A 9702-nucleotide genomic window follows, 5' to 3' on the forward strand; every position below is an offset into this window, starting at 1 on the left:
GGGCAGCCATGTTGTCCACCTTCAAACACAGTCTGTGGGCCGGCCCCTGTCAGTCTGGGCTGATTTGATATGCTGCTCGAATGCACCAGGGTCGGAGCCTTTTCCCTTCTCTCTTTCAACAGGAGCATCAATGTTCCACTGATTTAATTCATTTTGGGCCGTCACCGCTAATGGGCTTTTCATTCCTTTGTGTGAGTTTCCTTCAGTTCTGACAGGAAGTCCCTCGACACTTAAACCAACACGGCCTTCGATACCACAATTGTCTGCTTTTAATGACAATCATGATGTGGGGGGGAAATCGCATTGGGAGCATTGATGTGTCCAATTTGTGAACAATTGTCTTATTTAAAGAGATCGTTGAGCCTATTTGAACAAACTGAAGAGCCCATTAGAATCACAGTTAGACCCGACAGTAATAGGAATGTTTAATTGAAGAAGACTGAGGTCCCTCAACAAGTGTGTTCGCACCTTTCGCTCCGCGTGCTGCAGCTCGATGTTTCATTATCTCCACGCAGCAGGCCCTCTTAGTCAGAGAGTCACACATGAGACATCGTATCCCTGGCAAGTATTATCCCTGGGAGTACACAGAGAGAGAGAGGGCCTGGGGCCAGATAGCAAATGCGACCAAAACACCAGTGATATTCCTCTCAGGGGAAGGGGGAGGGGGGCGGTGGGCACAATGTAAAATATGCACAGGCAATTCCGAAGAGTATGCATTATTGAGAGGAGTAAATGGGTCCAGGATGAACATCATGGCTCATTAATAGTGAATGTGATCACTGTTTCTGGGAAAACAGCAGTCTGGGCAGGGGCGAGATAATTGAAATGGTCAAATCTAAAGACTTCCTTGTTTACTCAGCACCAACTGTTACTGTCTCATCTAACTCACGACTGAAGCTGATAACCAAGTTGTTCTGCCACAAACTTAATTGTAGCGGCGTTCTCCTGTGCCTGGTTTTGCCGGTTCAGGAGAGTTTGGAGACAGTCATTTTTTATGACCGCAGCTTTTTGAGTCAACTACGCCTCGATTACCAACAGGATTTCGATAAAGCCCCAGACAGAGACACGCTGAAAATGATGCAGCATTTTTTGAGATCCCATTAGAGAGTGGGCAGAGGGGAGGCCGCACAGCAGGCATGCTGAGTGAGTGACTTCCAATAAATGACACGGCATCATCCCGGCAGCACCAGACACCAGATATGGTTTTGACATGAACCCAGATTATCGCGCCGCACCCCCGAGGGGTTCCCACGCTGCACGAACAGATGCTCCCTCCTCTTCCTCTCTGCTCCTTCTCTCAGTTACATATGCTCCAGGGGTGATGGACGACAAAGAGGCTGGTTGCAGCTTACACCAGACATACCAGGCACCATTAGGAACCATTTTCTGCCCATTTGCCTGATAGCTCCTATCGCCTATAGAAGTGATTTGCTCCCTGTCTGTGGTTTTCTCTCCGCCTGTGCACTGAGAGTCCCCCAATGATGGATCTCACATTGATTTGCCTGTGTTAGAGATCACAAAGAGAACAGTGCGGCAGCCAGACAGATGTGCCAGCCAGCTCCCAACTATGTATCAGCTGCCGGTGAAGGGGGGGACAGTTTAAGCCTCTTTAAGGATCCCTTTCACAGTGACTTACTAAAAGTGCTTATGCTAATCTTGTTATCGCTTCAGGCTTCTGCTAGGCCTAATGGAGGATAGGAAGCTGTTGAGAGGTCATGGGCCACATTATTTTGCTCCGAAATCGCACAGAAACGAAGCGGTACCAAACTATTACATGTTACTGCACGCATGCCTGCTTTTCCTCCCGGCCACAGCTGAATAATTTCTCCGTCCTCACACTGAAATCTGCATTGTTCCGCGGCTTTCATAACCGGCTCACACTGGGATTATGAATTGACTCCGTATCTGAGTGCTAATTCTATTTATTGCTCAGAGTGATTTCATCTGAGTGCTCCTGTTGAGTTGAGATATCAAACCAAAGTGTCACATTTAACATGAATTCCACGCTAATTGGCCATATACGGCATACATGCGAGCACACATGGGGATATGGACAGAAAGTAACATTGAAGTGGCCCCATAGCTGCTGTTTGATCAGTTGTCATCCGACGCAGCCAGCGGGACAGTGGCACGCTGGGTAAAATTGAGAATGTCAGGTGGCTCTTCATAAACAAGCCTTTAAAGGTCGTTTGATCTAACCAGCTCTACATCATTTGTGAAGTGTAGCGCAATCAAAGTCCTGTACAGTCGCTGATTTGCAATGTAGATGCAATGGCCAAGGTCTTTTTTTCCAACTTCAGCTTTAGTGGCCGTGTGGAGAGAAGTGTGGAGACGTGACGAGAATCCTGAAATTAAGCATTGATCGAAATAAAAGTTTGTGATTGACGTCTGGCATGAAGAAGAAGGGAGAGAAACAATAATAATAACAATAATAATAATAATAATAATTTAACGGAATCTAAAATACTTTATTGATCACGAGGGAAATTCGGTTTTGTTATAGTCGTTCCAGCAAAGAACAGAAATATACAGAGACCAAGACAATAACAGTATAAAATATTGAATAAAATAAAATTGAGAGTTGGGAAAAAAATATCTGTGCATTATAATACAATATAATAAAACAGTTTATAAAAAGACGAATAAAATAAATATGTCAAATAAAAATATGTTTATTTATATGGTACTTCTCACAAAGTGCTTCACAAAACACACACACCCAAACAAGGAAAAACTTGTACAAAAACACACTCATAAAAGAATAATATCAAAAAAATTCATTAAACCACCCAATGCAGTATGCGGCATTATAAAAGTACGTTTTAGGCTTCGTTCAAAGGGAAGCTACTGACGGACCATACAACTTGAAGCAAAAAAGCAGTACATCAATCTTTGGACATCTGCAACAAAAACACAAGGCAAAACTCAAAGCTAAACTGAAAAACTGTGACTACAGAGTGAAACAGAATCTCAACACTGTTTGCTGCACTGCAGCTCGTAAAAAGACAGAGGAACTGAGATCCTCACCAAAACAAAACTCTTCAGAGCAGCCTCATTATTTTATATATTATATTGTAGAAGGGCTCCAACTAACTATATTTTCATTATTGATTAAACCGATTCATTTGTGGAGGAAGCGCTCACATGCTTTACATAAGTATAAGGAGCAATTAAACAAGGTTCACACAAGAGAGTGAGAGTCCCGCATTCAGAATTATCCTCAAGTCAAACTGAACTGCAGCAAAATGTACTCAGAGTAGAGAAGGGAAACACACTGTTAGGTGGATATGGAGAAAAAAACTCAAGTACATAAGATGTACCTCAAATTTGTTGTAATGAATTAAATAGCAAAATCACCTAGTTTTCCATCACTCAAAACACTGTGTGGTGTTTCCATTGGTGTTTGTTGGTTAGTGAGCGTTAGCATTACACATGAGACTTGGTGGAAGGATGCGGTGTCTGTCAGGGAAGAACCCAATAAAACTGATGCTGAACCAGGCTCTTTTTTTTAACAGTTTCAGTAACATTGCGAGATAGGGAGTTTATTGACAGTTTCACCAATATCCCAGTGAATAATTCATGGATCTAGATGAATCAGACCTATTTACGGGACTGACATCTTTGAGTGTGTGCAATTTGATGCGGCTTGGTTGAATTGAAGTGGACTGCTGGGCCTTGGCGGAGGTTTGTGCTCTACTGAGAGCTATTAGATTTCAGGAAATAGAGAAGAATGTACATCAATGTTTCTCGATTTGTTTCGATTCATCACTGTTTCTCGGCCTCTTTTTTTCCTACGAACCAATGAAATTCCAAGGACATCAAATTATAATGATTTACAATAGAGAATTGCAGCAAATCCTCACATTTGAAAATGAAAAACTACTTTTCACATGATAAATGAGTAGAAATAACCGATTATTGAAATAGATGATGATTGATGAGTGTATATTGTATGTATTTAAGACAGTAATGCGCACATCAATTGTTGTCTTATCTTTTTTCTTTCATTTTGAAGGTTAAATTTGAATTGCAAACCTTGTACAAGCTGTTTTGACAGCAGCGTATTTAATTAAGGCCATGTCAATCAAGCAAATCTGAGTTTGACAGACACAGAGAGAGGATGAGAGGAGACAGGTGCACAGACGGAGAGAGAGGATGAAGATGCACCAAGGTGAAGAGATGAATGCAGTCTGTAGGCAGGCAGGAGGCACTGAAGGTGGAGACAAAGTTGCGGAGAAACAGAGCTCATGAGGGGACCAGAGGTGAGATGAAGATAGCACAGAAAAGTAATAGATGAATTATAGCCCACACTGTTCTGCGCCGTGTCACAGCGGCAAACAAAGGCGGGAATAAAATTGTCTTGACATTTAAAGTGTTCGCAGACGGGGCCTCGGATCTGTAACAAGCGTCAAACATGGGTTGAAATTCTGCCGGCGCGATGCTGACATGCAGGGTGGAGCATTGTGCTTTACGTCTGCAGTGGCAGTCCTGGTATTCAGGGGGTATCTCAGCCTCTCTCTCTCACTCTCACACACACACACACACACACACACACACACACACACACACACACACACACACTCACACACTCTCACTCTCTCCTCTGTTACCTTGGCAACATATTTTCTGCATGGAAATAGCATCTCTGTCTATGCCCACTGCAAAAAAATGGGGCACTTCAGGAGATTTAAACACGTCTAGAGCTGATTTAAAATCAGAGATCTGACCTGCAGATTGAATAAAATAAATTATAATGTCCTGAATGTCTTACAATTAATTTGACTGTGTGATAGAGCAATGGACGGGTTAAACACATCAGAACTAACTGACAGGGTTTATAACCAAGGATCTACACAAATTAAAGCCCATTTGTACAATTCTGTATTTGCAGAATAGAGTTTTGTAGGATGAAACATTTAATTTATGTAGATTTAAACAAATAAAACACAAAATTAATGTTGGACGTAGCTTATATAATATTGTGTTTACTCTGGTGATTATTTGCCCGAGGATTTATTTACATCTCACGCTACAGGACTACATAACACAGCTCTTGACAAGCAGATCACAAGCGAGGGAAAGATCCTTGCGGCAGGAGTGTTATTAGGAAATGTAAAATAAATAATGAAGAGTGGAGGGGCTGAGGGATTGATCTGCGCGGATTTCCTGATTTAGTCTCCACTCACAGATGAAGGGGTTTAGCGCAGCAAACTGTGGGTATCTTCCTGCTGAGGCGACCCCGTATGCCTCGGTGTGATAAATCTTTGTTTGATTCCTGCCACAGAGAGAGAGAGAGAGAGAGAGAGAGAGAGAGAGAGAAACAAACTAATGAAAGAAATTCCAGGCGTCAAGATCGTAGGTGAGATCACACTCGGCTGCAAATAAGCTGCGACTTGGCCAAAGCGGAGACAGAGAGAGATAAAGGGGAATAACATCCAGGTAAACACACGCAGCACAGGATTTAAAAAATGGAAAAAAAAGAGAGAAAAAAGCGATACAAGTGCCTTGACTCCTGGGAGAGAGAAGCCATAATGAAATAAGCATCTGAAAGAGAGCAGGTGTTGGAGGCTTGACAGACTTCAGCTGCATAACAAGTAGCACATTTACTCTCCTCTGCCTTTGTCAATCACAACAACCAATCTGAGGAATAAATGCTCCCTCTCAAAGAAAACAAAGCAAGTGGAATCATGCCTGAAACAGGCTTCACATGCACACACATACACTGAGGATCGCATGGCATCGCACCAGTCAGAGCTGTTCTCAGGTAAAGGAAAACGTGCGCCTGCTCCTGAATTTCAAGCAGTGGGACTGAGCTGTTTAGAGTATAAAAAAGCCAATAACACATCAAGAACGTGCTTGAGCCGAATCAATTTGATTTCCTCAGCAGAAATTCAAAGGTACACAGCTCCCTTTTGTTTTTCTTTCGCCTCGTTGGATCGTTCCCTGTGACGGACACTGGTGACAGGGGATGTCACAAAAGATCAGAAAAGTCTTCAAACAGCTCTTTACCACACACACACACAGACAGAGGCCTGCTGTGGTTGTTGTCTCTGGGTTTCAGCACCATGGACAGCACTGTCTCCAGGCCGGTCCAGGTCGTTACATATGGTTGTCTGTAGGGGGCAGCAGGAGCGGGTGCAGGATGTCCAGGATCAGAAGCAAAGAGCAGGATCTTAGCAGGATGCTGAGGTCGGCACTTTGTGCTAATCCTGCTTGGCTGTGCAGAAAAAGAGGAAGGGACTTATTGTGTAAGTGTGGACCCCAGAAGGAAGGAGAGAAATCCCACCGAGCTGAGGCAGCTTTCACTAAAAGTTTTTTTTTCTGAGTTAAATATAAACGAAGACTGAAACTTGATGTTGTTGTTGAGGAGAGTTACGTTTTTTAATTACACACACGCTTAGGAAGACTCAATGGAGGAATCTTCTGTATGTTTAATTCAATTCAGTACAAATCCCCCAGACGTTAATTCCTAGATATCTAATAATGCTCATATTTCTCAGTATCATTTGTGTTTCATTTGATAGTGAACAGGTGAGCAGTGGTTAGCATTGTCATCTTAGAGAAAGAATGCTCCTGGTTCGTATCCAGGGGCCTTTCCATGGTCCCTGCCCCTCGTTACCTGGGCCCAGTGGATGGATGTTCTAAATGGATCATGTTTTTTTAAATGTGATTTTTTTTCAAACCTGTAATCTAACTACTAACATAAGCTTTCATATAAATGTGTTTCTCTCAATTAATATAAACAAAAACAGTACACGTGAGTTCGAAATTCTAAAATGGTCTATGTGTGTATATAAATATATATCAGTAAATGTATGTAGCTGCTTTCCACCAATGTTGACGTCTTCATGTGCGTGGCGGAGGTGTTGCTGGAGTTTCTAATATCTGAGAGCACGCCAACAAAGGGCGCTGCTTTCAAAGTGCAGCGGGGAAATGAAAGTGAAATTAATTTGAGGTTAGGGAAAAGGATGTGGGAGCCTTTTGCGTTAAAACATTGTAATTTGGCAGTTTTCTGTCCTGAGCAAATTATGAAGAATAAGTTAAAAATAGAAAAATTATGTTTGACTTTCATTATTGATTAATCTGCTAATTATATTCTTCTACAGCAGAGCTTGAATACAGTGGCCGAGAGGCCTCACACAAGCGCAACAATGGAAAACAGTGATGCAAAAGAAACAAGAATGCAAAAGTGACAACACGACAAAAAAAAGCCACACAACTGTGCATTCTTCCTTTCTGGCTGCTCCAAGCACCTGTACCGAAAAAACCTCAAGAACACAAGCATCAAATTTTAAGCAGCGGCTGGCTTGACCGAGTTTTCATAAACACCTGCTCACTAAAAGCCTTGTTTCATGTCAACATCCATTGTGGTTGTGTTTCCACTGTGTCGCTCTTGCATTCGTGTTTTCTGTGAGACGTCTCGGTCATCGTTTTTGGGAACACTGATTCTATATTGATAAAATGAAGAGTATCAGTGGTTTATTAAAAAGATACACTGAGTAAAAACTTAGTGTATTTTGACAGGGTTGCAATGACCCATTTTATTGTGGGCAGTTGAGATACATGGGTGTAAATATCAACAAAGGAAGTAAATGGTTGACTTCGTCTGTACATTACATTCTAACAAAAGAAAATGATGGTCTTGCAGTCAGGTTAATGTACGCTTCAGATACTTTACATGAGACAGAGTAAGTGTATATTACCCATTCATCTGTGTAAAGACAATTCATAGAAAATATAAAGCAACTCATGACTAAAAGTTTAAATTGGTTAACACTTTAAATCACACCTCTATCTATGTCTACATCATTTTAATACAGCCATACAATACAAGTATACAAGGTTATTTTGTGGTTAGAGAAAAGTACAACCAAAGAGGGTATGGAAAGCAAACATAACAGCTGTTTTTTTTATTTCTCATACATGTGAGACGGGTCACACAAGACCGAGGCCGTTTTTGTATCATAGGTACGATCTCATAATGCAGGAGAAAGAAAAATAAAATCACCATCTTACTAAACATAGCCTGAGTCAAGTGTACAATATGCACACTCGAGGAAAATAAAAGCTATGCGAGAAAATAAGATACTAAAGGATCGCTGCTTCTCTGCTCACTCTGGTAAAAATAAGTCTCTGATGTGTGTCCATGAGTTCCATCTTCTGGCAGCTGAGCGCCACTGGAGAAACAAAGGGGAGCGTGTTGGCCGAGTTTGGGGAATAGTCACTGTGTTCCTCATCCAATAAGACAGCAGAAGAGAGGGGGACGCAGGAAAACTAGCTGATTTTCAGTGTTTCTTTTTTTTTTAAAGTCACATTTTGTAATATAAATCAATTAAGTCTCAAGCCTTTCATTCCATCTTCAAAAGAGGGGTGTGCCGCCAGGATGCTCTTCTTTTTTTCCCGTCTGTGTGGCTCGACGCTGGTGGACGGGTTCTCATTGGTTGTTTTTGGCTTTGGCATGTGTCAGAATGTGAGACTTTAGGTTGGTTGACTGGGCGAACTTCTTATTGCAGCCGTCGAAAGGGCAGACGTAGGGTCGGTCTCCAGTGTGGATCCGCACGTGTGTGCGCAGGTTGAAGTCCAGAGAAAACCTTTTCCCACAGCCTTCGAATGTACACTAAGAAACGAGAGGAAGAGGAGTGTCAGCTTCAGTGACTGACATCGGCTTTGATAAACCTCTTCCCCACATCAGATACTTACTACATTAGCTTGTGGGGTCACAATAAACAAGTGAATAGTATTTGCCCATCACTTCCTTAGCACTGCCTCACAGCTCTGAATCTATTCTGGAAAGTTTACGCTCCAGCCTACGCTAACAAAAATAACACGAAGTTTGCCAAACACAGTTAGTCCTCATCCAAAAATCCATTTTTTTTATGTCGTTAAAAGTGAAAACTGCTTATTTTAGAAGAAATGTAACAGTTTGAACTTATATGTATCCGTATTATACTTATAATAATGGCATTGTCTACTTGTAGACTGTAAGACTAGAAAAATATAGTTTCTTGTTTGCCATCAGCTGATGAAGATGCTGACTTTTCACTTGAGACATGCAGCCTGATCCCAGTATTTTAGGATGATATCATGTATGTAGGGATATAAAACATATTAGATTATTCTGCAATATTCTCATGTTAAATTAGACTAAAGCAATTAAAAAGTCAGCCAGTGATTTTTATAAATGATTATGATTAACTAGCTAAGGTACAACATTAAAATCTTCTAGTGACTGACATGATTCTAGATTACAGAAATGATCGGTTGTCATTCATTCTGTTTTTTCTCTATCTGTACACATTCTGATAATAAATCTGAATAAATATAATTGTATATGTTCAGCAACAGAAAGCTTGACAGACATGGCAGCAGTAATTATGGGTAAAACTAAAAAGGCCTAAACACCCGCCAAAATATTTAATCTTCACTGACATATGCCAGTAATTACAGAGAGTAGATTAAATTAATTAGCAATTAACTTTTGAGTGTATTCCCAAACTCTGAGTTCATGCAAAGTCTTGGCCAATGAGTTATCCTCCACAGACAAAGTTAACTACAGTGTTAATTCATTTAGTACAAGGTGGGCGTTCATTCTAAGCCCTAAAAGTGAGCATTTCTTATTTTCCCAAACTGGAACTAGCTTATGTGCTTATAATGTAAAAATAGTTGCAAGTGTCTCTATTAATGGAGGGGAGTGTGATGTTA

General features: G+C 41.2%; 1 protein-coding gene across 2 annotated transcripts in view; it reads right to left on the reverse strand.

Moving 5' to 3' along the window:
• Positions 1-7478: 7478 nt before the first annotated feature.
• The window catches only part of yy1b (YY1 transcription factor b), a 7840-nt gene continuing 5616 nt past the window's right edge, over positions 7479-9702 (reverse strand). For both annotated transcript variants that reach the window (XM_034580036.1, XM_034580037.1), the window contains exon 5: positions 7479-8617. In XM_034580036.1, coding sequence (XP_034435927.1) covers positions 8435-8617 — 183 coding nt within the window. In that variant the 3' untranslated portion in view covers positions 7479-8434. The remainder of the gene's footprint in view (positions 8618-9702) is intronic.

This window comes from Hippoglossus hippoglossus, chromosome 24 (assembly GCF_009819705.1).
Source record: "Hippoglossus hippoglossus isolate fHipHip1 chromosome 24, fHipHip1.pri, whole genome shotgun sequence".
Classification (NCBI taxonomy): Eukaryota; Metazoa; Chordata; class Actinopteri; order Pleuronectiformes; family Pleuronectidae; genus Hippoglossus; species Hippoglossus hippoglossus.